This window comes from Trachypithecus francoisi, unplaced genomic scaffold (assembly GCF_009764315.1).
Source record: "Trachypithecus francoisi isolate TF-2019V2 unplaced genomic scaffold, Tfra_2.0 Contig01705, whole genome shotgun sequence".
Lineage (NCBI taxonomy): Eukaryota > Metazoa > Chordata > Mammalia > Primates > Cercopithecidae > Trachypithecus > Trachypithecus francoisi.
Window position 1 is genome coordinate 1090544 of NW_022681450.1, and position 26612 is coordinate 1117155.

Below are 26612 nucleotides of genomic sequence, written 5' to 3' on the forward strand. Positions count from 1 at the left end.
GTGTTTTGTTTAGAGACAGGGTCTCACTCTGTCACCCAGGTTGGAGTGCAGTGGTGCAATCATGGCACACTGTAGCCTCAAACTCCTAGGCTCAGCAATCCTCCCACCTTGGCCTCCCAAAGTTCTGGGATTACAAGCATGAACCACCATGCCCAGCCCTGGTACTTTTCTTTAAAGACATTTACACCGTGTAGGAATTACTGTGGGTGCACTGCTCAGATCCCCTTCCCCAGGATGCTCATTCCTACCTCATAGATGATCTTTCTGCAGAGATTTGACCTCAGCTGAAGGGCAGTCACCTGGTCCAGGTGGTTGCTGTTCAGCTCCTTCCTGAGAACAGCCAACAGCCAGGGACGTGCTAGCACAGAGATCTAAGGGCGACCAAGGTGAGGCCACGTCTGTGCTGTGGTGCATGCTCCAGAGCCTCCCTGGGATCAGACTTGAGGGTCTCCAGCCAGATCTGGTCTTTGGTGCTTTCCTTGAGCTCCCCAGCACACTCCTGCCATGCACCTCTTTTTTCTTTTTCTTTTTCTTTTTTTTTTTTTTTTTTTGAGACAGGGTTTCACTCTTCTTACCCAGGCTGGAATGCAATAGTGCAATCTCAGCTCACCGCAACCTCCGCCTCCCGGGTTCAAGTGATTCTCCTGCCTCAGCCTCCCAAGTAGCTGGGATTACAAGCATGCACCACCACGCCCAGCTAATTTTGTAGTTTTAGTAGAGACGGGGTTTCTCCATGTTGGTCAGGCTGGTCTTGAACTCCTGACCTCAGTTGATCCTCCCGCCTTGGCCTCCCACAGTGTTGGGATTACAGGCATGAGCCACTGTGCCTGGCCCAATGCACATTTTGAATCACCTCCTCATGCTTTGCTTTTAGAGAACATGGTCCCCAACATGTGATGCCAGCAAAGACTCTAGAAAACCAACCATGATCATCACTTCTGGGTTTAGATGACTCCCCCAGCCCCCGCCACAAGATGGCAGTGACCACCTCATCACAGAGGTGCTGAGGGTCTGCAGTGTGCTGATGGTCTGCAGGGCATGTGTCTACTGGGAGGTCACTGATATTTCACCTGGAGTAAACCGAGGTGAGCTACAGATGTTCCATAGGCACATAGTCTCTGTGGTTTTGAATATCGTGGGGGAAATGAAAGTAATAGGAGTGTGGAGTTGAATGGCTACCAACAAGTGCCGCTGATGCATGGAAGAGAGAAAAGGACAGGCTCAGACCTATAGCTCAGCAATTTAAAGTATCTATGAGAGCCGCAAGGGATGTTCATCTCCTGAAGCTAAAGGACAGGTAGAGCTCAGGGCCAGGAACAAGACTTAATCACAAAAAGGCAAAACTTCAAAAAAGGTGGGGAAGGGCTGCACCTCACCCCACCATGGGTAGACAATAAAAGCTTCATATTTAGGACCCTTTCTGACCCAGTCCTATGCATGTCTTTTTCTCTTTCTTCTCTTTCCCTTCTTTCTTTCTTTCCTTTCTTCCTTTCTCTCTTTCTCTCTTTTTTTCTTTCTTTCGAGTTTCACTCTTGTTGCCCAGGCTGGAGTGCAATGGCACGATCTCGGCTCACCACAACCTCTGCTTCCCGGGTTCAAGCGATTCTCCTACCTCAAGCTCCCGAGTAGCTGGGATTACAGTCATGCACCACCATGCCTGGATAATTTTGTATTTTTAGTAGAGACGGCATTTCTCCATGTTGGTCAGGCTGGTCTCGAACTCCTGACCTCAGGTGATCTGCCCACCTCAGCCTCCCAAAGTGCTGGGATTACAGGTGTGAGCCACCGTGCCTGGCCTCCTAGGTATCCCTTTCTATTGCTCATTCTGATTTGCATCCTTTTGCTCTAATAAAACTTTAAAAAATAGGTATAGTACTATCCTGAGTTCTGTGAAACACAGTAGCAGACCATCCACCCTGAGAGGGTCATGGGAACCCCTGAATTTATAGCAAGTTGGTCAGAAATGTGGGTAGCCTGAGATCCTTAAATCTGGGGCTTACATATGATGTGCTCAGTCTTGTGATAGAATTTTTCCATAAAGAACGGACTCCGAGCTGACTCCGGGTAATCTTTACTAGTTAGCATCAGAAGTGAATTGCACTGCAATACAGCAGTGAGGTAAAGGATCCAAAAGTTCAGAGATGGGCATTTTGGAATGTGGCTTTTTATTTTTTTGAGATGGAGTTTCACTCTGTCACCCAGGCTGGAGTGCAGTGGCACCATCTCGGCTCACTGCAACCTCCACCTCCCAGATGCAAGCTATTCTCCTTCCTCAGCCTCCTGGGTAGCTGGGATTACAGGCATGCACCACCACACCCAGTTTTTGTATTTTTGGTAGAGATGAGATTTCACCATATTGGTCAGGCTGGTCTCAAACTCTTAACCCCGAGATCCGCCCACCTCGGCCTCCCAAAGTGCTCAGATTGCAGGTGTGAGCCACCGCGCCCGGCCAGAACGTGCCTTTTACAGAAGAAAATAACCCAGCAGCTGACTAGGATGATGAGGAGGGCTGGTGAGCACTGCAGTAGTGAGAGGGACACGAGCATCACTGAGATGCAAGTAATGGTCATTTTTCATAGGTCAAAGCTCAAAGCAGGGGACAGTTACAGGGCAGGGCTTCATAGTACCAGTGTGATGGAAGTGTCTGGGAGTGGCTGAGGCCAGCACTATGCCATGGGAAGCAAGGTGGGCCTGAGGAGGAGGCAGCAGCAGCAGCCTGCAGCAAGTGGGGCTGCCCTGCAGAGACCTGAGTCATATTATAGAGCACAGTGTCTGTAAGGCCAAGAAATGTGGACAGCCAAGTGTGTCAATTACTAGACATACTCAATAGGAGCAGGAAGGGCAGGGCACGGTGGCTCATGCCTTAATCCCAGCTACTCGGGAGACTGCGGAAGGAGAATCGCTGGAACCCAGGAAGCAGAGATTGCAATCAGCCCAGATCACACCACTGCACTCCAGTCTGTGCGACAGAAGCGAGATTCCATCTCAAAAAAAAGAAAGAAAGAAAAAAGGAAAAAAGAAAAGCCTATGTATACTTCTCAAGAAAATACAAATAATCAAAACCAATATCACATGCCTGGGCACAAATTTCATATATATAACACATTTAAGCATATAAGGGTGATCATCCTCTCATATCTCAATATTTTTTGGTGTTCCATTTTTTTTTAACTAAAAGAAGTTAATGCCAATTATACACTTTTTTTTTTTTTTTTGAGATGGATCTCACTTCTTCACCCAGGGTGGAGTGCAATGGTGTGATCTTGGCTCACTGCAAAGTCTGCCTCCTGGGTTCAAGCAATTATCCTGCTTCAGCCTCCCAAGTAGCTGGGATTACAGGAGTGCGCCACCACACCTAGCTAATTTTTGTATTTTTAGTGGAGACGGGGTTTCACCATATTGGCCAGGCTGGTCTCGAACTCTTGACCTCAAATAATCTGCCTGCCTCAGCCTCTCAAGTTTCTGGGATGGTAGTCGTGAGCCACTGCACCCCGCCTATGTATGATTTTTTTTAATTTATTTTCATAGGTTTTTGGGGAACAGGTGGTATTTTGTTGCATGAGTAATTTCTTTAGTGGCGATTTGTGAGATTTTGGTGCACCCATCACCCAAGAAGTATACACTGAACCCAATTTGTGGTCTTTTATCCCTCACTCCCTTCCCACCCTATCCCCCTGAGTCCCCAAAGTCCATTGTGTCATTATTATGCCTTTGCCTCTTCATAGCTTAGCTCTTGAACCCTTACTTTCTGTTTGGGGGAGAAGACATATCATCTATAAGTAGATACTGTGTAAACATTCCATTGCATGAATATCCCATAACTTATTTATTATTTGTGTTTGGTTATTTGCTGCTATGTAACAACCCCACTCCCAACTAAATGGTGTGACGATGCCATGGTTCTGTGGATCAAAAATTCTGAGAAGTCAAAAGCAAGGAGTTTTGTCTCTGCTCCATGATGCCGGAGCCTCCGCAGGGATGAGGCAAATGGCTCAGGGTAACTGAAAAGCTCAGGGTTGGAACAGCTGGGGATGAGGCCTCTATGTATAAGATGATTCTTCACTCACAGGTCTGAAACTATGGTGGGGACAATCAGAAGGCTCGGCTCAGCTGCGACGGTCGCCTGAGTCCTATACATGACCTCTCCAACGTGGTGATCCTGAAGCAGTTGGGTCTTTTACACAGCAGCTTTTTTTTTTTTTTTTTTTTTGAGATGAAGTCTTGCTCTGTCACCCCCAGGCTGGAGTGCAGTGGCGCGATCTTGGCCCACTACAGCCTCTGCCTACCAGGTTAGGTTCAAACGATCGGTCTGCCTCAGCCTCCCAAGTAGCTGGGATTGCAGGCACACGCCACCAAGCCCAGCTAATTTTTGTATTTTTAGTAGAGACGGGGTTTCACCTTGTTGGCCAGGCTGGTCTTGAACTCTTGATCTCAGGTGATCCGCCCACCTCTGCCTCCCAAAGTGCTGGGATTACAGGCGTGGGCCACTGTGCCTGGCCAAAGCTCACACTTTTTATGATTCAGCCTTAGATATCACATCGGGTCACTTTCCCCACACTTGTTAGTGTTAGAAATCACAAGCCCACCCGTACTCAGGGGACTTGGCACACAGACCCCACTCTCAATGGAAGGGGTGGGAACACCACCATTCTCCTGCTGATGGACATTTGGATAACTTCCTGTTTGAAGCTATTAAGATCGGGCTGTGTGACCGGGCACGGTGGCTCACACCTGTAATCCCAGCACTCTGGGAGGCCGAGGCAGACGCATCACGAGGACAGGAGATCGAGACCATCCTGGCTAACACGATGAACTCCCGTCTCTACTAAAAATGCAAAAAAAAAAGAAAAAAAAGAAAAAAATTAGCTGGGCGTGGTGGCGGGCGCCTGTAGTCCCAGTTACTCGGGAGGCTGAGGCAGGAGAATGGTGGTAACCCGGGAGGCGGAGCTTGCAGTGAGCCGAGATCGCGCCATTGCACTCCAGCCTGGGCGACAGGGCAAGAATCCATCTCAAAAAAAAAAAAAAAAAAAACTGGGCTGCTGTAACTATTCTAGTAGGTGTCTTTGGTGAGCACCTACACGTGTTTCTCTTTAGTATATGCCCAGGAGGGGAACTGCTGGCTCCTAGATACTGTATGTTCAGGGTCACACACACTTCCGCGGAGTTTTCCAAAGCACTTGTACCAGCGCATACTCCCAGCACCTGTGTGACTGCTGCAGCCGTCCCACAGTCTCATCAGTTCAATTGCTGATATTTTCATTTTGGCTTAAGTTATATTTAATAGGAAAATTACCATTGCCTCTGCGCCTCCTTCCTGCCTGTAGGAGTTTCTCACAGCTGTTGCTACAAGTGGTCACAAATTTGTCACTTAAACCCACACGAAACGATGTTCTTGTGGTTTTGGAGTCAGAAGTGTCAACGGACGGTGCTGGCAGGGTTGTCCTGAACTGGAGGCCTCAGGGGAGCATCTGTGCTGCTTCTCCACCTTCTAGAGGCTGCTGCCTCCCTTGCTCCAGCCCCTTCCTGACACCACTCACCCTCTTACTTCTGTTATCACATCCTCCCCTCTTCTCTGTGTTCAGGGCTTCCTCTGTCTCTCTCTTGCAAATACACTTGGGATTCCATTGAGGGTCACCCACATAACCCAGGAGAATTTCCCCACCTCAATATTCTTAACTTCATCCCATCTGCAAAGCCCTTTTGCCATAAAAGTTACCATTCACAGGTTCCAGGGATTGTGACATGGGTAGCTTTAGGAGTGATTATTCAGCCCATAACACTGCCTGTCTCCTGCTCACCAGAACTTGGAGTTTCTGTCTCAACAGGAGCCCCCTGTGTGGGAATAGCCTGTCTCAACGACGCCAGCTATAGGGACCTGCTTCCTCAAAGTCCCGTCCCACTACCCTGTGTACAGTCTGCCTTGGCTGCAGGGGCTGCAGCGGTGTGTCTTGGCGCCACCTTGTGGAGACAGGGCATCACAGCAGGTTGGAGCCCAGTAGAAGCACAACCAAGCCCCATGGGTAATGTTTACAATTTTGTGGCCGGGCGCTGTGGCTCACGCCTGTAATTCCTGCACTTTGGGAGGCCGAGGCGGGTGGATCACAGGAGCACAGGAGTTTAAGACCAGCCTGGCCAACATGGTGAAACCCCTTCTCTACTAAAAAATACAAAAAAATTAGCCGGACATGTGGTGTACGTCTGTAATCCCAGCTACTCGGGAGGCTGAGGCACGAGAATCGCTGCAACCCGGGAGGCAGAGGCTGCAGTGAGCCAAGATCACGCCACTGCACTCTAGCCTGGGCGACAGAGCGAGACTCTGTCTCAAAAAAAAAAAAAAAAGAGAGAAGAGAAAACAACGGCGAATTTGTTTCTGTTTGAGCTGAGATATCCATCTTCTCCTGACTTCGGATATTTGCCCTCCTGGTTATGAAACCTTCAAACTTGAACTGAATACACCACCAACTTTCCCAGTTTCCAGCTTGCAAATGGCAGATGGTGAGACTTCTCAGCTTCCATAATTACATGAGCCAATTTAAATATACAAATTGGGTTCTCCAGAAAAACAGAATAAATTATATAGATACCTAACGTATACGTATATATACCTAAATTATACATATAATTAAATTATACTTTAAATTAAATTATACGTATAATTATATATATAATTTATTCTGTTTTTCTGGAGAACCCTTACTGATACAAATGTTGAGCATCTTTTCATCTGCTTATTGACTTAATAACGTGTATATCTTCTTTGGGGAAATGACTATTCAAGTTCTTTGCCTATTTTGTAACTGAACTATTAATATTTTTCTGTATATTGTTGAGTTGTAAAAGTTCCTTATATATTCTAGATATTAGAGCCTTATCAGATATATTTCTGCAACTATTTTCTCCTAACGTATAGGTTGTCTTTTTCTTTCTTTTCTTTTCTCTTTTTTTTTTTTCATTGAGACAGTCTCACTCTGTCACCCAGGCTGGAGTGCAGTGTGGCATGATCTCGACTCACTGCAGACTCGACCTCCCAGGCTCAAGCAATTCTCCCACTTCAGCCTCCTGAGTAGCTGAGGTTACAGGCACTTGCCATCGCACCCAGCTAATTTTTGTATTTTTTAGTAGAGCCGAGGTTTCGCCATGTTGCCTAGGTTGGTCTTGAACTCCCTGACTCAAAGCGATCTGTCAGCCTCGGTCTCCCTAAGTGCTGGAAGTGTGAGCCACAGTGCCCGGCAATCTATTTTCAATAGTGTTTTTTTGATGTATACACAGGTTTGGAATTTTGATAATGTTCAATTCATCCAATTTTTTTTTTTTTTTTTTTTTTTGGTTCTTTCTACTGGACCACCACTCTTGAGCCCTCTAATCCAACCTCCACTTGGCAGCCAGAGGGAGCTCTCTAAATGTAATTACTGTTTCCCTGCTCCACCTGCTCAAAACCGTGTCACATTTGTGATTTAGAAGAGTATTTCTCAAACCTAATTTGCAAAGAAAGCAGCTGGAACTCTTCTTATGCACAGAATCTGATTTGGTTGGTCTGGCATGGGTCTGGGAGTGAGCACATCTACCAAGCGGCTGCTGGGGTAGCTTGCGCTTTCCACTGATGATCTCAGCAGTGTTTCCTGTCCCACATGCTCCTCCAGAACGTTGTACTCGCCTATGAAAAGGTGGAGTCCATTTCCCCTTCCTTTATTTATTTTTTTGAGATGAAGTTTCACTCTTGTTGCCCAGGCTGGAGTGCAATGGCACTATCTCGGCTCACCGCAACCTCCGCTTCCTGGGTTCAAGCAATTCTCCAGCCTCAGCCTCCTGAGTAGCTGGGATGACCGACATGTGCCACCATGCCCAGCTAATTTTGTATTTTTAGTAGAGATGGGGTTTCTCCATGTTGGTCAGGCTGGTCTCGAACTCCCGACCTCAGGTGATCCGCCTCCCTTGGCCTCCCAAAGTGCTGGGATTACAGGTGTGAGCCACCGCACCCATTTATTTCCCCTTCCTTTGAACCTGATCAGGACTTTGCAATGGCATCAACATGGTGAGAGTGACCCTGCATGGCTTATGAGGCTGGGTTACACAAGGCGATGTGGCTTCTGACTGGCTCCCTCTCAGGATACATGCCCTTGGAACCCATTCTCTAAGCTCCTTGGGAACCCAACCTAGCCCATATGGAGACAAGACAAGAAGAGAAACAGAGGCCCCCTAGCCCTCAGCCAGCATCAGCTGCCAGACAGGAGAGCAAATGCGCCTTCAGCGATTCTAGCTGAAGCCTCAGACCGCGTGGAGCAGAGATGAGCAAAATGCACACTGTCACTGCTTTGAAACAACAATGTTTGGAGGCTGTTTGTTATGTAGCAATAGACAGCTGTAACAATGCTGTTACTGCTGTGTTCCATGAATGACTGCACTTTGAGTAGCAGGGGGCTAGATCACTAGATAACCCCCATGGCTTCTGCATATGCTATTTTTCTACTTTTATATTCTTTTCTTTCCCTTTTTCTTTTTTTTTGAGACAGAGTCTCACTCTGTTGCCCAGGCTGGAGTGTAGTGACACAGTCTTGGTGGACTGCAACCTCCACTTCCCAGGTTCAAGCAATTATTGTGCCTCAGCCTCCTGAGTAGCTGGGACTATAAACATGCACTGCCACACCTGGCTCATTTCTGTATTTTTAGTAGAGACGGGGTTTCGCCATGTTGGCCAGGCTGATCTCAAACTCCTGACCTCAGGTGATCCACCCGCCTTGGCCTCCCAAAGTGCTGGGATATCAGGCGTGAGCCACCACGCCTGGCTCCATTCACTTTCTTTACTTGGCTCATTTTTCCTTGTTGCCTCAGTTCTCCTCTAAGATCACTTTCCTGACGTTTCAGCCTGGGCCTGTTGCCTTCTCTGGGTGCCCTCAGCCTCCTGCGCCTCCGCCATCTCAGCCCTGAGCCTGGGCCTGTTGCCTTCTCTGGGTGCCCTCAGCCTCCTGCGCCTCCGCCATCTCAGCCCTGATCCCTCAGATTATACTTCCTCTGTCCCCACTCTGACCATCTCGGCTGTCCCTGGGTAGGGACGGGTATCTTCTCCCACTGGTCTGGGAGACCCAGTCTGCCTGGTGCAGACTTGGTCACTGCTCAAGCTCAGTTAGTGGGGTGCTGAGGACAGCACTGGTGGGGCTGGCCCCCTTCACCCAAACTCTCACTCTCTTACATGGATTTCACCTCTGTGGCCCAGGCCACGGCTTAGGGCAACTCTGCTTAAACATCAAGTCCATCCTCCATTCTGTTCTTGAATAGGGAGCACCTGTTACACCAGCCTCTCCCTTGTACCCTCTACTCACGTCTTTCTCCCCAAGAGACACAGGACCCTGGCACTTGTGAAGCATGACCCAGACCCTGGGGCCGTGACATCCAACATCCTCATTCCCTATGACTCCTACTGTCTAGATGTAGCTGCCAAGAGACCCCCAGACTCCCCGGGCCTCTGTCTACAGTGCCAAGAGGAGGCGAGAGCGCCGTGCCACTTGCATGCTCTGTGGGGTGCCCTTCTCCCTTCCCTGGCTGCTGGGCGTGACTTCAATGTTCTCCCCAACCCCCAAACACCAGTACTGACACCAGCTGCAGACCTGGCTCAGGTTAGCTAATGAGGACCAGGCTGGGAATGAAGCCTGAACCCCTAAACCCCAGTCCTGCACCCCACCCCAATCCTGGGGTCTCCACTGGACAAAAGGAAGCAGCTTGGTTTTCCGTTGTTGTTTTGAGATAGAGTATCTCTCTGGCTCCCAGATGGGAGTGCAGCGGTGTGATCTTGGCTCACTGCAGTCTCCGCCTTCCGGGTTCAAGCAATGCTCATGTCTCAGCCTCCCCAGTAGCTGGGATTACAGGTGTGCGCCATCACATCCAGCTAATTTTTGTATTTTTAGTAGGGACGGGGTTTCACCATGTTAGCCAGGCTGGTCTCAAACTCCTGACCTCAAGTGATTCCCCAGCCTCGGCCTCCCAAAGTGGAAGCGGCTTATTTTTAAGGAGAAAATTCCCATGGAAAGGAATCAGCACCTCCTCTGTCAACATTTCACTTCTCTGAAAAGACCCGCACTTCCAACTACAAAGTGCTTTGTAAACACAAGAATGAAGCTGGGGGAGGTGGCTCATGCCTGTAATCCCAGCACTTTGGGAAGCTGAGATGGGCAGATCACGAGGTCAGGAGTTTGAGACCAGCCTGACCAATATGCTGAAACCCCGTCTCTACTAAAAACACAAAAATTAGTTAGGTGTGGTGGCGCGTGTCTGTAATCCCAGCTACTCAGGAGGCTGAGGCAGGAGAATGGCTTGAACCCAGAAGGTGGAGGTTGCAATGAGCCGAGATCATGCCACTGCACTGTAGCCTGGGCAACGGAGCGAAACTCCATTTCAAAAAAAAAAAAAAGAATGAGAACACATGGACACAGCGAGGGGAACAGCACACACAACAAAATTTAAAAACAGGTGAAAATAATTTTAGTAATATTTTTACTACTATTGATATATCAAAATATTATTATTTCAACAAATAATCTAAACATGATTGAGATGTCTTGTGTTATTTTCATCATACTAAGCCTTTAATATTTGGTGTGTATTTTACACTCACAGCACATCTCAATTTGGACTCCCCATGTTTCAAGCGCTAAATAGCTCTGTGTGTCCGCTGTCCATCTACCATACTGGACAGCGTTGATCTGAAATCCCATCTGTATGCATCACCATCATATTTGCAGAGACCCCATCTCAGCAGCACAGCTGAGGCTCATCCGCAAAAGCACCTGCAACTTCTCTACAACCTCCCACATCACCTCCAAACACATCCTCATGTCATCTGCCAACACACCCGTAGCTCACAGGCCAATGTCTAAATCTCATTGCAGGCATCTTCAGAGAAAGCACTTACTAAAGGGGTATACTTGATTCCACATCTGATTTGACCTGCAAATCTTCCCTCCCCTTTGCATACATTTGCATCTAATTTGTATGTCAACCTAAATGCACTGGCAGAGCCTCAGATCATCATCTCAAAGTCAGGGGGGTGTGGGGCTGGGAAGGCCTCCAGGTGTTCCTCCTCCTGCTTCCACTGGGGCTCTTGATCCTCCTCCTCTTCCTCGCTACTCTCCTCCTCCTCCTCCAATTTGGTGACCAGTTCCTCCTGCAGCGCCCCCATCTCCAGCCCCAGGCTGCACAGCTGTCCCAGCAGCTGGACATCAACTCGGCGCAGGTTCTCCTGCCGGTAGGAAGGGGACGTCACAGGGATGCCACCCCAGAGAGCAAGGGTCTCGCCAGGACCTGGATGAGAGCAGGTCCCAATTCATGTCCTGGCCATGGTGCCTGGGCAGGGTCCTCACTGTGCCCGTGGATCCTAACTGCCTTCCTGCTTCTCAGAGTGTATCTTGATCTCTAACTCTGTCTCTGTCTTTATCTCTCCATTTCATTGTCCCTGACTTCTCTCTCTGTTTCTCAGTAATATGTCTCCTCCCTCTCTTAGCTATCTCTGTCCCTGTTTCCCTTTGTCTGTCTCTGTCCCCATTTATTTTTTGTCTTTCCATGCCCCTGTCTCTCTGTCTCTGTTTTGCTATTTCTCTGCCCCTGCCTTTGGCTCTCTTTCTCTCGCTCGCCCTGTCTCCGCCCTCCTCAACTTTCTCAAATTCAGTCTGAGTCCCTCTGTCTCTGTTCCTGCTCTCAGTCTCTGCTTCCCAACTCTGTCCCTCTCTTTTGGGATCTCCCTGTCCCACCTCTGTTCCCGTCCCTCACTATATGTCTGTCTTCCTGTGTCTCCACATGCCTCTCATATCTCTGCTTCTGTCTCTCAGATTCTGTCTTTCAATCTCTGGCCCTCTCTATTTTCGTTCATTTCCATTCATTCTCATTTACTCTTTCTGTCTCTCTTTCCCTTCCAAACCTCTCACTCACCAGCTCCTCCCTGATCCACAGCAGACTATTCCAGGCACCTCCAGTGTCTGCCCCTGCAGTCCTGAGAGTCTGACCAGGGATTTCCACTGGGGGGACCTCCCTCAGGGCCTGGGGGGGTGGGCCCAGCTCCAGAGGCACCAGTCCAGCCTGACTCAGCTGCCTCCACAGCTCCATGGTCTCTGTCTGAGCTATGGCTGCCAGGAGCAGGAAGTAGCAAGGTCCAGGGTGGCCCGTTCCCCCGGGGAGCTGTGTGCGTGGTGGAGAGTAAAGGGCAGAGGGAGTGGTATAGGGGTTCCTGGCAAAGGTATCCCAAAGTCCACTCTTCAGAGAAAATCAGCTGGCCTTGTGCTTTTGTTTTTCCTTCTGAAGTCTAACCTCAACTCTGCTCAAAGGGTTCAAACACAGCCTCTTGCAGAGGTCAAACTCTGCCCCTCCCTGCCTATCTCAGGTCTGACCCCTCAGGGGCGCTCAGTGTCTGTAGATGTCTGGCACCCTCTGTCCTTCCACCTGCCCCCCACCACCTCTCCAGCCTCTCCTCAGCCTCCATTTGACCTCTGGCTTCCCCATAGCTTGGTCCTTGCTTGTCCTCTCAGCGCAGGTCATCCCAGGGCTTTCCCACCAGTGTGCCTTTGGGGGCAGGAATGGCTCCGAGGGGCACCAACAGAGCAATCCCTCAGCTGGAGTGCCTATGTCCAGGCTGCTGGCCTAGGGCCGAGCAGCCACTTCTGCTGACCCTGGACTTGCCTATGGGTATATCATCCTTGCTGAGGGTGGGGCTTCTGCTGTGGAAAAGTCTGGGAAGCATTGCAGGCCTCTCTCGGCCTTGAACCCTTCCTTCAGACCCAAGGTGCTAATATACATATATAATGGTAGATCACGAGGTCAGGAGATCTAGACCATCCTGGCAACAGGGTGAAACCCCGTCTCTAGTAAAATACAAAAAATTAGCCAGGCATGCTGGCGCACGCCTGTAGTCCCAGCTACTCTGGAGGCTGAGGCAGCCAAATAGCTTGAACCCGGGAGGCAGAGCTTGCGCAAAGCCGAGATCATGCTACTGCACTCCAGCCTGGCGACAGAGCGAGACTCCATCTCAAAATAAATAAATGAATTAATTAATTAAATTATACATATATTTTTTTTTTTTTGAGATGGAGTCTCACTCTGTCACCCAAGCTGGTGCAATCTTGGCTCACTGCAACCTCTGCCTCCTGGGTTCAAGCGATTCCCCTGCCTCAGCCTCCTGAGCAGATGGGGTTACAGATGCACGCCACCACACCTGGCTAATTTTTGTATGTTTAGTGGAGATGGGGTTTCACCATGTTAGCCAGGCTGGTTTCAAACCCCTGACCTCAGGTGATCTGCCTACCTTGGCCTCCCAAAGTGCTGGGATTACAGGCGTGAGCCACCAGTCCCAGCCAATTTCATGTATATGTCACTGGCTTCCAAATGTTTGGCCTCAGTCCTGATCTCTCCCTTGAGTTCCACACCCTAACTCTGCAGCCCTGACACAGGGCAGGTGAGTCCCCAAATTGGGGCTTAGCCCTGGAGGTTTCTTGGCTCCACTCAGCCAAGAATTCAAGAGCAAGGGAGCAAGCCGTGGAAGAAAGCAGGTTTACTGAAGCGGCTGTGTACAGCAGAAGGACAGCTCCTTGCAGAGTAAGGCTACCCAGAGTAGCAGCACGTGGGCTGTTGGCTGGCAGTATTTATACTCACTTTATACGCAAATTAAGGGGTGGGCTATTCAGAAATCTAGAAAAGGGGTGGTAACTTCTGGGTGTTGCCATGGCATTTGTAAACTGTCATGGCGCTGGTGGGAGTGCCTTAAGCTGATGAGCAGTGAGGGCAACTAGAGGTTGACCTTTATGTCATTTGCTGGTTCCGGACACTTTATTTATTCTATCCCGTCAGGACCAGGAAATAAGTCCTGCCGCTCCTCTACTTCAGCTTCACCAGGGTGTCTCAGATATCTCAACGTGGATGTGGTCAAAACAGAACTCTCAGTTGGGAGCCCCATCATTGGATGCATTTCCTGTTGCTGCTGTAACAAATGACCACAATCTTAAAACAACACAAAGTCACTGTTACAGTTCTGGAGGTCAGAAGTCTAAGGTGGGTGCACAGGGCTGGGTCCCTTCTTGAGTCTCTAGAAGACTGCCTATTTCTTAGTCTCTTCCAGCTTCTGGAAGCCACCTGCCTTCCTTGGCTCTTAGCCCCTTCCTTCATCACCCCAACCTTCTCTATCTATGATCATCACATCTCCTGTTGATTCTGACCCTCCTGTCTCCCTCTGAGAGGCCCCTTGTGATTACATTGGACCTACCCAATTGCCCATGGTAAGGGTAATCTCCCATCTCAAGATTCTTAACTTTGTCGCGTCTTCAAAGTCCCCCTTTTTTTTTTGGAGACAGAGTCTCACTCTGTCACCCAGGCTGGAGTGCAGTGCACAGTCTCAGCTCACTGCAACCTCACTGCAACTTCCACCTCCTAGGTTCAAGCGATCCTGCCACCTCAGCCTCCAGAGTAGCTGGGATTACAGGCATGCACCACCACACCAGGCTAATTTTTGTACTTTTAGTAGAAACTGGGTTTCACCATGTTAGCCAGGCTGGTCTCGAACTCCCGACCTCAGGTGACCCACCTGCCTCGGCCTCCCAAAGTGCTAGGATTACAGGCATGAGCCACCGCGTCCAGCCCCAAGTCCCTTTTACCATAGAAAGTAACATAGTCACAGCATCCAGGGATTCACAGGTATGAGTATCTGGGGGAGAGGGTCCGTTATTCAGCCGCCACACCCACCCTCCTAAACCTGCTGCCCTTTCAGTTTCCTCATGTGCACAGCCATGCCAGTCTGCTTTTAGTTTCTCAATCTATTGGCTTAACCTTCAAAACAGATCCAGGATTTGAACACTTCTCACCATTTCCTCTACCCTATCCCCATTCATCTCTTGCCTAGACTGTTACAGTAGCCTCTTGTACTGGTCCCCTGCGTCCACCCTTGCCCTCTAAGGCAAGGGTCCCCAATCCCTGGCCTGAGGACCAGTACCAGCCCCTGGCCTGTTATGATCTGGGCCACACAGCAAGAGACGAGCAGCAGGTAAGTAAGCATTACCACTTGAGCTCCGCTTCCTGTCAGATCAGCAGTGGCATTAGATTCTCATAGGAGGCAAACCCTACTGTGAACTGTTCGTGTGGGGGATCTAGGTTGCCTGCTCCTTATGAGAATCTAATGCCTGATGATCTCAGGTGGAACAGTTTCACCCCAAAACCATCCCCACCCCACATCCTGCCCCCTGGTCTATGGAAAAATTGTCTTCCACAAAACCAGTCCCTGGTAACAAAATGGTTGGGGACCACTGCTCCAAGGTACATTCTCCACCTGGCAGAGATAATCTTTACAAAATGTAACTCCGATTTTAACACTCCCTTCTTTCCACTGTGAATAGAATAAAACCCTACCAGGCCTGCACCGTCAGCCCCTGCCCACCTCTTAACCCAGTCTCCTATCTCTGTCTACAAGCTGGTTCTCACCTCAAGGCCTCTCTGCCCTAGAGGCTGCCTCTCCCTGCAGCTCTTTTCCCTTAGATCTTTGAATGGCTCTTTCCTTATCATTCACTTCCACTTCAATGTCACCTCTTCAGAGAGGCCTTTGCTGATGGCCCTACACCCCAGTCACTTTTTTTAATCCGCTTATTATCAATATTACCTTGCTGATTCCTTTGTTTCTTATCTATCCTCTCCCATATCCATGCTGTCCCAGCCCAGAATGTTGACTCCCTGAGAGAGGGACTGGGTCTGTCCTACTCACTATGGTAATCTGGGCACCTAGAACAGTGCCTGCTATCATGTGGTAAGTGCTCAGTAAATATTCTTGGAATGAATGAATGAATACTACTATCCACAAGACTTCACAATGGCTCTTCATGCTGCTATCTAGCTTTGAACTCCGAACTGGTCTTGAGATCTCACCTCAGTCTCTAACCTTGAAGTCTAACCTCTTCACCCACTCTTTCTCTTACCTGACCCTAATTTTTAAAAATGACGTGGTCAGCTTTTCGGCCCCCTCATTCCCTGTTTTAAAGAGGTAGTGAGAGGAAGCTGGAAGAACAAGAAAGCTCAGGGAGACTGTAATTGCAGTCAGGAAAGAAAGAGACTCTGCCGGGAAGGACACCCCATCTTCTCCTAGGGAAAGATTGTGGAGTCCTGGTTTTTTGTTTTGTTTTGTTTTTCAACTTTTTGTTTTAAGAGACAGCGTCTGCTGTGTCACCCAGGCTGGAGTGCAGTGGCGCAATCACAGCTCACTGCAACTTCGACCTCCCTGGCTCAAGTATCCTCCCACCTCAGCCTCGTAAGTAGCTGGGACCACAGGCATGCACCATCATGCCCGGCTAATATTTTATTTTTTGTTTCCCTATATTTTTGTGGAGATAAGGGCTCCCCTATGTTGCCCAGGCTGGTCTTGAACTTCTGGCTTCAAGCGATGCTCTCGCCTCAGTCTCCACAAAGTGCTGGGCTCACAGGTGCGTGAGTCAACGCGCCCGACCTGTGTCTGGTTTTGAAGCTCGGGGAGAGGGCGCTGTGAGCAATCCCTAAACCCTAGGAGAGTAAAAAGTGTGTGCACCTTTAAGAGGACGGTTAGAAAACGCGGGGTGTGGCCACAGGAGAATAAGTTCGCCCTGGCCCAGGCTAGTGGGATAAGACCGACCCCTTCCGGTTACGTAATCTTAGCAAGATGGCGGCTCCCTGGCTGGTAAGTGACCGGAGTTCTAGAGCCCTAAATTTTAAGTCCGCTCTGCAGCCTCCGCATTCAAGCCTCTGTTGGCGGCCACGAGAGCAAAGAGCCGTGAGGCAGCGGCTAAGACTGGCAAGCCCCGTACTGGGAGTGCAAACCTGTGGCTATTGGGGCCCAGGAAGGATCTGTGGGGGTCGCAGGCGGAGGAGACGCTTTAGCGAGGCACGGACTTGGCTGAGAGTATCCAGTGGGGATGAGGGAGTGACTTCCGAAGAGCGACGCGACTAACCAATCAGAGGGAGGGATGACACAAAGAGCTAATGGGCAGGCAAGGGTGGGGCCTGTAGGATAAGAGGGCTTGAAAGGGATTGTTTAAGGATGTGGGATTTGGTCCTAGGAGACCGAAGGATAAATGTAAGAAAAGTTCGTGGGAAATTGCCTAATTTTTACAGAAAACTCAAAAGCATGATGGGCGGGGGAACCAAGAGGTCAATTTGGGGGTTCCAAGGGCATGATCTGGGTGAAATTAAGAGGAGAATTTGAGATGTTCTCTCAGAGGATTTAGAAAGAATTGGGTAAAATCAAGGAATGAATTTAGGGAAAATTAAAGAGGTTGGCAGCTTTAAATTTTTAAGGAAAATAAGGGTGTGGGTAAAATTATGGGGAGAATTTGAAAAAAAAATTTTTTGGTTAAAGCAAAGAGAAACTGGGGTAGATTAAGAAGAGACCTTGAAAGCAAAATTGGCCGGGCGCGGTGGCTCAAGCCTGTAATCCCAGCACTTTGGGAGGCCGAGACGGGCGGATCACGAGGTCAGGAGATCGAGACCATCCTGGCTAACACGGTGAAACCCCGTCTCTACTAAAAAAAAAATACAAAAAAAACTAGCCGGGCGAGGTGGCAGGCGCCTGTAGTCCCAGCTACTTGGGAGGCTGAAGCAGGAGAATGGTGTAAGCCCGGGAGGCGGAGCTTGCAGTGAGCTGAGATCTGGCCACTGCACTCCAGCCTGGGCCACAGAGTGAGACTCCGTCTCAAAAAAAAAAAAAAAAGAAAGCAAAATTGAAGCGCGTTTGGGGGCTTCTTCCCTGTGGCCATACCCCTCCACTTTCTTACTCTCCTCTTCAAAGCTCATGCTTTTTTTTACCCTTCTCGGTTCAGGGGTGTCCAATCTTTCGGCTTCCCTGGGCCACGTTGTTCGAAGAAGAATTGTCTTGGGCCACACATAAAATACACTAACCATAACTGATGAGTCAAAAAAAAAAAAAAAATCACACAAAAAAATCCTCCTAATGTTTTAAGAAAGTTTGCATGTTTGTGTTGGACTGCATGCAGGCGGCGGATTGGACAAGCTTGGTTGGGTTTAGGGATTGCTCAGAGCGCGCTCTCCGTGAGGTTTGGAGATACGTTTTTAAGATTATATTTTGGGGAAAGAAGTCATTTGGGAAAACCCCAGGAGAAGAATTGGGTAATTAAGGGGCAAATCTGTGGGAAATTAAGAGGTCAAAGAATGCAGGTTTTGAGTGATAAGGGTTTGGGGGAAAGTTAGAGGAAGAATTTAGGAAAATCAACAGTATATGGCTAGTCAAGGAGAGAATTTAGGGTTGACTAAGGGGAGGAGGAACTTGGAAAAAACATGGGGAAATTTTTGGAATCTCAGACAATTTTGAAGTTTTGAAGGAAGAACTTAGGGTGAGTTGGGAAGCAGAGGGATTGAGGTTCATGGAGCAAGAACTGGGGGCTCCAGCTCTGTGTCTCCCAGGAGGCTCCAGGCTCAGCTCCTTTCCTCTCCCCCTCCCCAGTCCCTGCGCCTGGTGGCCCCCATGTGGAATGGGACCAGGGGCATCCATCGCCTGGGTGGGGCAGTGGTCCCAGAGGGCAATCAGAAGAAGGAAAGGACGATGCTCCAGTTCCTGACCAACCATTTCTACGATGTGGAGGCCCTGAGGGGTTACTTGCTCCAAAGGGAGATGTCCAAGGTGCATATGAAAAATCGGTGAGAATCTCTGGCCTGCAAGACCCTGTGGAGACCCTGGCCCACCAGAGCCCAGGTCCTGTCCTTGCCATTCCCAGGCAGCACTGTGGTTTCCAGTGCCAGCCTTGTCTCTTGCAGCTCCATCTCCAACCTGTACCCTTCTCAAGGACTCCAGCTCACATAGGCAGCTTGCCACCCACCAGCTCTACTCAGAGTCTAACTGGCATCTTAAACCTAACATGGCTAAAACCAAACCCTGATTTCTCCCCAAAAAACATCTGCTCACTCCCAAGCCTTCCCATCCCAGTAAACGCTAGTGCTGCCCACCCAGTTGTTCAGGACAAATTCTTTTTTTTTTTTTTTTTTTTTTGAGACGGAGTCTCACTCTGTCACCCAGGCACGATCTCAGCTCACTGCAAGCTCCGCCTGCCGGGTTCACGCCATTCTCCTGCCTCAGCCTCCCGAGTAGCCGGGACTACAGGCGCCCGCCACCACGCCCGTCTAACTTTTTGTATTTTTAGTAGAGATGGGGTTTCTTTTATTTTTATTTTATTTATTTATTTTTTTTGGAGACGGAGTCTCGCTCTGTCGCCTGGGCTGGAGTGCAGTGGCTGGATCTCAGCTCACTGCAAGCTCCGCCTCCCGGGTTTACGCCATTCTCCTGCCTCAGCCTCCCCAGTAGCTGGGACTACAGGCGCCCACCACCTCGCCCGGCTAGTTTTTTGTGTTTTTATTAGAGATGGGGTTTCACCGTGTTAGCCAGGATGGTCTCGATCTCCTGACCTCATGATCCGCCCGTCTTGGCCTCCCAAAGTGCTGGGATTACAGGCTTGAGCCACTGTGCCCGGCCAAGAGATGGGGTTTCACCATGTTAGCCAGGCTGGTCTCGATCTCCTGACCTTGTGATCCGCTTGCCTTGGCCTCCCAAAGTGCTGGGATTACAGGCCTGAGCCACTGTGCCCGGCCTGTTCAGGCCAAATTCTAAGGAGTCATCCCTAATTCCTCTCTTTGCTTCCCTGCCCTCCACATCCAGACCATCAATAAAATACTAGAATATCTCTAATTTGACCAGTTCTCACTGCCTTCACCATTCATAACCTGATCCAAGTCCCTTTGTTTTATAATTGAATCATTCAATAACTGGTTTTTTTTTTTTTTTTTTTTTTGAGACAGAGTCTCGCTCTGTCGCCCAGGCTGGAGTGCAGTGGCCGGATCTCAGCTCACTGCAAGCTCCGCCTCCCGGGTTTACGCCATTCTCCTGCCTCAGCCTCCCGAGCAGCTGGGACTACAGGCGTCCGCTACCTTGCCTGGCTAGTTTTTTGTGGTTTTTTTTTTTAGTAGAGACGGGGTTTCACCATGTTAGCCAGGATGGTCTCGATCTCCTGACCTCGTGATCCGCCCGTCTCGGCCTCCCAATGCTGGGATTACAGGCTTGAGCCACCGCGCCCGGCCATTCTTCGCCCCCCGCCCCCGCCCCGAGATGGAGTCTTGCTCTGTCTCCCAGGCTGGGGTGCAGTGGCACAATCTAAGCTCACTGCAACCTCTGCCTCCCGAGTTCAAGCAGTTCTCCTGCCTCAGCCTTCCGAGTAGCTGGGATTACAGGCACCTGCCACCAAGCCCGGCTAATTTTTGTATTTTTAGTAGAGACGGGTTTTCGCCATGTTGGCCAGGCTGCTCTCAAACTCCTGACCTCAGGTGATCAGCCTGCCTCGGCCTCCCAAAGTGCTGGGATTACAGGCATGAGCCACCATGCCTGGCCAAAATTTGTTTTGTTTGAGACGGAGTCTCACTGTGTCTCCCATGCTGGAGTGCAGTGGTGTGATCATGGCTCACTGCTACCTTCGCCTCCCGGGTTCAAGCAATCTCCCGCCTCAGCCTCCCAAGTAGGTGGGATTACAGTCACACACCACCATGCCTAATTTTTCTATTTTTAGTAGAGCTGGGGTTTCACCATGTTGGCCAGACTGGTCTCGAGCTCCTGACCTCAGATGATCCACCTGCCTCAGCCTCCCAAAGTGCTGGAATTACAGGTGTGGGCCACAACACCTGGCCTATCCCATACTTTTTTATAATCTACAAAGCAGCTCAAGGAATCTTACCATCACCAGCTCAGAACCTTCAAATGAGAACCAATCTCCAAGGCCTAAAACATAGCCCCTACTGAGCTTTGAAACCCCCTGACCAGGACTCCACTGGCCCCCTGTCAGCATGACATCCCAATTTCTTTTCTTTTTTTCTTTTTCTTTTTTTTTTTTTTTTTTTTTTGAGACTGAGTCTCACTGTGTTGCCCAGGCTGGAGTGCAGTGGCGCAATCTCAGCTCACTGCAAGCTCTGCCTCCCATGTTCACGCCATTCTCCTGCCTCAGCCTTCTGAATAGCTGGGACTACAGGTGCCCGCCACCGCGCCTGGCTAATTTTTTTTGTATTTTTAGTAGAGACGGGGTTTCACCGTGGTCTTGATCTCCCGACCTCGTGATCCTCCCGCCTCGGCCTCCCAAAGTGCTGGGATTACAGGTGTGAGCCACTGCGCCCGGCGACATCCCTATTTCTTATTTATTCAGCCATCCTAATTCGAGTCTTTCCTTTATACTCTGTTCCTTCTCACCACTCAAATCTCTGCTCAAATGTCACCTCCTCCAATTAACACCCAAACTCAGCCTCCACCGTCCCCACCCCTCTGCTCCCCACCCCTCCCAGTCAGCCTCTCTGCTTTATTTGGTCATGGAATTGACATTCTCTGCAATTTGCTCTTATTTCCTGGGTTGTTATCTGTTTCTCCCTGTATAATGGCTTGCATTACTGCACTCATCTCCAGACTGGGCAGGGATGTTATCTGCCTTGGTCACCACTTTGCCCCCAGTGCCCAGCACTTAGAAGGTGGGCAATAAATATTTTCAGCCTCTCTCAGTCTGTCTGCATGCCTGGTTTGCTGGACTCTGCCCCTCTTAACAGCACTGGGGCATCATGAGGGCTGCGGTGCTCCCCAGGCCTCACCCTTAGCTACCCTTTTTTCTGCAGATCCTTCACCTGGCTGGAGGAGCAACATGGTCCATACTGTGCAGGTGCCTTTTTCATCCTGAAGCAAGGAGGCGCAGTCAGGTATGACCGCTAAGGTGTTAGAACGGGCTGGGTGCAGGTGGTGGGGTATCTCTCTAACGTCCAGGCTCTGCAGTCACACAGGCTTCAGAGTCCCCTGGTCTCTGCCGCCTTCTGGCTGTGTGGCTTGGGACTTGTTCCTGAGCTTCACTTTTGTCATGTGTAAAATGGGATGGTGATCATTTCTAACCTACAAGTTTTGCTATAAAGACTGAATGGGGGCCAGGCGTGGTGGCTCACGCCTGTAATCCCAACGCTTTGGGAGGCCAAGGTGGGCGGATCACCTGAGGTCAGGAGTTCGAGAGCAGCCTGGCCAAAATGGCAAAACCCTGTCTCTACTAAAAACACAAAACTTAGGTGGGTGCCTGTAATCCCAGCTACTGGGGAGGCTGAGGTAGGAGAATCGCTTGAACCCAGGAGGTGGAGGTTGCAGTGAGCCGAGATTGCACCACTGCACTCTAGCCTAGGGGACAGGGCAAGACTCCGTCTCAAAAGTATCAAAAAAGAAAAAAAAAAGACTGAACGGAGCTGGGCACAGTGGCTCATGTCTGTAATCCCAGCACTTTGGGAGACCGAGACAGGAAGGTCACTTGAGGCCAGGAGTTTGAGAACAGCCTCAGCAGCTTTGTGACACCCTGTCTCTACAAAAAATATTTTAAATTAGCCAGGTGCAGTGGCACATGCCTGTGGTCCCAACTACTCAGGAGGCCAAGGCAGGAGAATCACTTCAGCCCAGGAGGCTACAGTGAGCTATAGTCACACCACTGAACTCTAGCCTGGGCAACAGAGCGAGACCTTGTCACAAAAAATAATAATAGGCAGGGCACGGTGGCTCACACCTGTAATCCCAGCACTTTGGGAGGCTGAGGCTGGTGAATCATCTGAGGTCAGGAGTTCGAGACCAACCTAGCCAACATGGTGAAATCCTGTCTCTACTAAAAATACAAAATTAGCTTGGCATGGTGGCGCACGCCTCTAATCCCAGCTACTTAGGAGACTGAGGCAGGAGAATCCCTTAGAAGCCAGGAGGCAGAGGTTGCAGTGAGCCGAGATCACGCCACTGCACTCCAGCATGGGCGACAGAGCAAGACTCTGTCTCAAAATAATAATAATAATGGCTGGGCATGGTAGCTCACGCCTGTAGTCCCAAGCACTTTGAGAGGCCAAGGCAGGTACAGCACTTGAGCCAGGAGTTCAAGATCAGCCTTGGCAACATAGTGAAATCCTGTCTCTACCAAAAATATAGAATTACCCAGGCATGGTGGTGCATGCCTGTAATCCCAGCTACCCAGTGAGACCCTGTCAGAGAGAGTGAGAGATTGACTGATTTTGCGATGTAAGAGGCCTAGCAATGCATATGTGCTCAATATATTTTTTTTTTTTTTTTTTGAGACAGAGTTTTGCTCTGTCGCCCAGGCTGGAGTGCAACGGCACAATCTCGGCTCACTGCAACCTCCTGGGTTCAAGCAATTCTCCTGCCTCAGCCTCCCAAGTACCTGGGATTATAGGCACATACCCCCATGCCTGGCTAATTTTTTGTATTTTTGGTAGAGACAGGATTTCACCGTGTTGGCCAGACTGGTCTCCAACCCCTGACCTCAAGTGATCCACCCACCTCGGCCTCCCAAAGTGCTGGGGATTACAGGCGTGAGCCACCAGCAGCACCCGGCCTGTGCTCAATACTGTTTTTCTTTCTTTCCTCCTTCCCCGCCTCCTTTCTCCTTCCCTTTCTCTTTCCTTTGCTTTTTTTCTTTTTCGGAAAAGACAGTTCACATAGACTTCATCTACCCCTCCATCTGGTTTAAGCACTTCCTCTGGCAACTTCCTTAGAAACAGTATACATGTTTGAAAATGTCCCTTAACTTTTGCCCATCTACAAGGATTCTTGCATTTACCTCTTTGCTATTATGTTATCTGTAATCTCGCTGACCCTCAGTTTCTAGGTATGTGAAACTGGCAAAACATTCCTTTTTTTTTTTGTTTTTTCAGACAGCGTCTCCCAGGCTAGAGTACAGTGGCATGATCACAACTCACTACAGCCTCGACCTCCTGGGTTCAAGCAATCCTCCCACCTCAGCCTCCCAAGTAGCTGAGACCACAGGTGCAAGCCACCAAGCCCAGCTAATTTTTGTATTTTTTTGTGGAGACAGGTCTCATTATGTTGCCCAGGTTGGTCTCAAACTCCTGAACTCAAGTGATTCTCCCGCCTCGGCCTCCCAAAGTGCTGGGATTATAGGCGTGAGCCACTGCGCACAGCCAGATGGAGTCTTTTTCTAAGATGGAGTTAGTTATGTCAGGGGTGACCTATACATATTATATAGGGCTGGGGAAGGTTCCGAAGAGGCTGGAGGCCTGGGGCAGGTTCGGCTGCCCTACTGACACTCCCTCTCCTGTTTCCAGGTTTCGAGACAAGGAGTGGATCAGGCCAGATAAGTATGGCCATTTCTCTCCAGAGTTCTGGAATTTCCGGGAAGTGCCTGTCGAGGCTGTGGATGCCAGTGACTGTGAAATCAACTACGAGGGCCTGGACAACCTCCGTGAGTGCGGTGGGGTGGAGATGGGACAGGCCTCTACATTTTCCCTTTGGTGATGGGCTCCAGAAAGGCCCCTGGTGCCATCCTGCCCTCTCCCTACCACAGTCCTCCTGAAGGAGCTCCAGTCCTTGTTGCTGCAGCGCTGCCCCCACGTGGACGACTGGTGTCTCAGCCGCCTCTACCCACTGGCCGACTCGTTGCAGGAGCTCTCGCTGGCCGGTTGTCCCCGCGTCTCCGAACGGGGCCTTGCCTGCCTCCACCACCTCCAGTGAGACCTCAGCTCAGCCTGGGCCCCGTACGCAGGCACCTCTCCCACCTCACACAGATGCAGGAGAGGAAGTGGGGAGGAGCAGTGTTGGGCAGTTCTCATATCCCCCTGCCTCCATCACAAACCTAGAGTTTTTGTGGTAGATGAGCAGTCACAGTGAGTCTCTGGAAGAATTAAATGACTCCTGGTTTTTCTTCCTTTTTGTTTTAGTCAAAACTCTATGATATCGATGCTGTTGCAGAACAACAGGAGCTAGAGTTGCATATTTGCAGTTAACACACCGGGCTTCATGTGCCTGGATAGCTATAAAGATTTTATTTTAGGAAGCTAAGGTTGAAATTTGGGGCAAGTACCTCCCTATACACACACACACACACTGTCCTTATACTGGCTTCCTGTCCTTCTTCCCCCCTTTTCAGGAACCTCCGCAGGCTGGACATCTCGGACCTCCCTGCTGTGTCCAACCCAGGCCTCACTCAGATCTTGGTGGAGGAGATGCTGCCCAATTGCAAGGTTGTGGGGGTCGACTGGGCCGAGGGCCTGAAGTTGGGGCTGGAGGAGCAGCCTCAGGACACAGCCAGCCCTGTCCTTCCCTAGCCTTCAGCCCTGTCCCCACTCGAGTGGCTTCTCAGCGGGCTGCATGGAATGTCTGGTAGCTCACCACACTTCTGGCTTCCATTTGTCTTCACTCAACATGGGGGTGGGGGAATAGTGCTGGCCAATCACAGGGACAGAGCCTGAAGGCCCAGTATTTATTCCTGGCTGCCCTTGGCTAAAAGTCACAGCTCCTGTCACCCTCTCAGACAGCCCTTTCCATGCCCCTCTTCAGGCCTGGGGAGGGAAAGTCTCAGGCTGTCTGTAGCTGCAGAGAGCCACACTCACCTTGTCAAGAGACTCTTCTCAAACTGTCCTTATGTGAGTGCACTGCCATTTCTTGCAGGGACCCTGACTGACACAGGAGCTGCTACTGACACTTTACAGGGATGGTTCTCCCCCGTACAGGGCCTCTCTGTTCACTACAGGATGTGCAGCATCCTTTGTCCCACTCACTAAAGGCCAGCACACCCCAGGCCCCATGGTATTGCTGGTTATGGATTTATTGACTTTATATTCCAAATTCAGCTTTTTTGGTCTGCATTTCTTTAGAAAGGGGATAAGCTGCCGGGCGCGGTGGCTCAAGCCTGTAATCCCAGCACTTTGGGAGGCCGAGACGGGTGGATCACGAGGTCAGGAGATCGAGACCATCCTGGCTAACACAGTGAAACCCTGTCTCTACTAAAAATACAAAAAAACTAGCCGGGCGCGGTGGCGGGCGCCTGTAGTCCCAGCTACTCGGGAGGCTGAGGCAGGAGAATGGCATAAACCCGGGAGGCAGAGCTTGCAGTGAGCTGAGGTCCGGCCACTGTACTCCAGCCTGGGCGAGAGAGCGAGACTCTGTCTCAAAAAAAAAAAAAAAAAAAAAAAAAAAAAAAAAAAGAAAGGGGATAAGCTTTGTCAGTAGAGGGCACCAAACGGGCATTACAGGAGGAAAGGCACCTGCTTCCTGGTTCCTGTTGGTTGTGCTTCCGCCTCTGGACCCCACAGTGCATGTGGCTTCCCCAGCACCCAGCTCCTGAAGCACCAGGCGGTCAGCAGCTGCCCTTGGCACCCTCCAGCCCCCAGAAGTTGCATAGGAGACACAGCACCTCCACTGAGGCACCTCTCTGGGAATAACATTCCCCAGTACCCCAGATGGATTTCCAGTCAATTCAGAAGCATTTTACTAGTGAAGCCCTCATTATTCCAGTTCACTGTTAAAGCCAGTAATTCTCTATATTAAATTTTCCCTGTTCAAGTTACTCTGTGGTTTTTCTCTCCTGACTGCATCTTGATGAATACAGAGTTGATACCTGGAGTATCCCAGGAATAGACTATTAAGATAGGATTCTAGGATTGGTTTGGTTGTGCCTTTGGGCTTGGGCGCAGTGCTGAGCTCTTACTGATGGGAAACCAGATGCCAGAGGCCCACAGCATGCAATGGCATCATAATCCCACAAGCGCCTGTGGTTGACAGAGATGAGGCACGTGCCTTGGGACCCCCTGTGGCTGCTGTGCTCAAC

At 50.0% G+C, this 26612-nt stretch overlaps 2 protein-coding genes across 17 annotated transcripts; one reads left to right on the forward strand and one right to left on the reverse strand.

Moving 5' to 3' along the window:
- Positions 1-10468: 10468 nt before the first annotated feature.
- Positions 10469-12350, reverse strand: ERICH4 (glutamate rich 4). The gene is made up of 2 exons (XM_033198845.1): positions 11917-12350; positions 10469-11230 (listed from the first exon to the last, which is right to left on the reverse strand). Exons 1-2 carry the CDS (start codon positions 12088-12090, stop codon positions 11012-11014), a joined length of 393 nt encoding a protein of 130 aa, XP_033054736.1. The 5' UTR covers positions 12091-12350; the 3' UTR covers positions 10469-11011.
- A 4238-nt stretch (positions 12351-16588) lies between these two features.
- DMAC2 (distal membrane arm assembly complex 2) lies at positions 16589-26351 on the forward strand. 16 transcript variants are annotated; one of them, XM_033198705.1, is made up of 7 exons: positions 16589-16663; positions 18443-18636; positions 21634-21714; positions 24112-24257; positions 24351-24513; positions 24933-25683; positions 26003-26351. In XM_033198705.1, exons 1-6 carry the CDS (start codon positions 16646-16648, stop codon positions 25108-25110), a joined length of 780 nt encoding a protein of 259 aa, XP_033054596.1. In that variant the 5' UTR covers positions 16589-16645; the 3' UTR covers positions 25111-25683; positions 26003-26351. The 16 variants fall into 16 exon arrangements, with proteins under 16 accessions (XP_033054596.1, XP_033054605.1, XP_033054631.1 ...); XM_033198714.1 differs by having other exon boundaries at positions 24112-24248; XM_033198687.1 differs by lacking the exon at positions 16589-16663 and adding an exon at positions 16680-17059 and having other exon boundaries at positions 24933-25165; positions 25991-26351.
- The last annotated feature ends 261 nt before the right edge of the window (positions 26352-26612 follow it).

Coding starts and splice junctions, on each gene's coding strand:
- ERICH4 (XM_033198845.1), bottom strand. CDS start 12,090: ATGGAGCTGTGGAGGCAGCTGAGTCAGGCTGGACTGGTGCCTCTGGAG. Junction 11,231..11,916: donor TGTGGATCAGGGAGGAGCTG/GTGAGTGAGAGG, acceptor TCCTACCGGCAG/GAGAACCTGCGCCGAGTTGA.
- DMAC2 (XM_033198687.1), top strand. CDS start 17,024: ATGTGGGATTTGGTCCTAGGAGACCGAAGGATAAAT. Junction 18,637..21,633: donor AAGGTGCATATGAAAAATCG/GTGAGAATCTCT, acceptor TTTTTTCTGCAG/ATCCTTCACCTGGCTGGAGG. Junction 24,514..24,932: donor GCCTGCCTCCACCACCTCCA/GTGAGACCTCAG, acceptor CCCCCTTTTCAG/GAACCTCCGCAGGCTGGACA.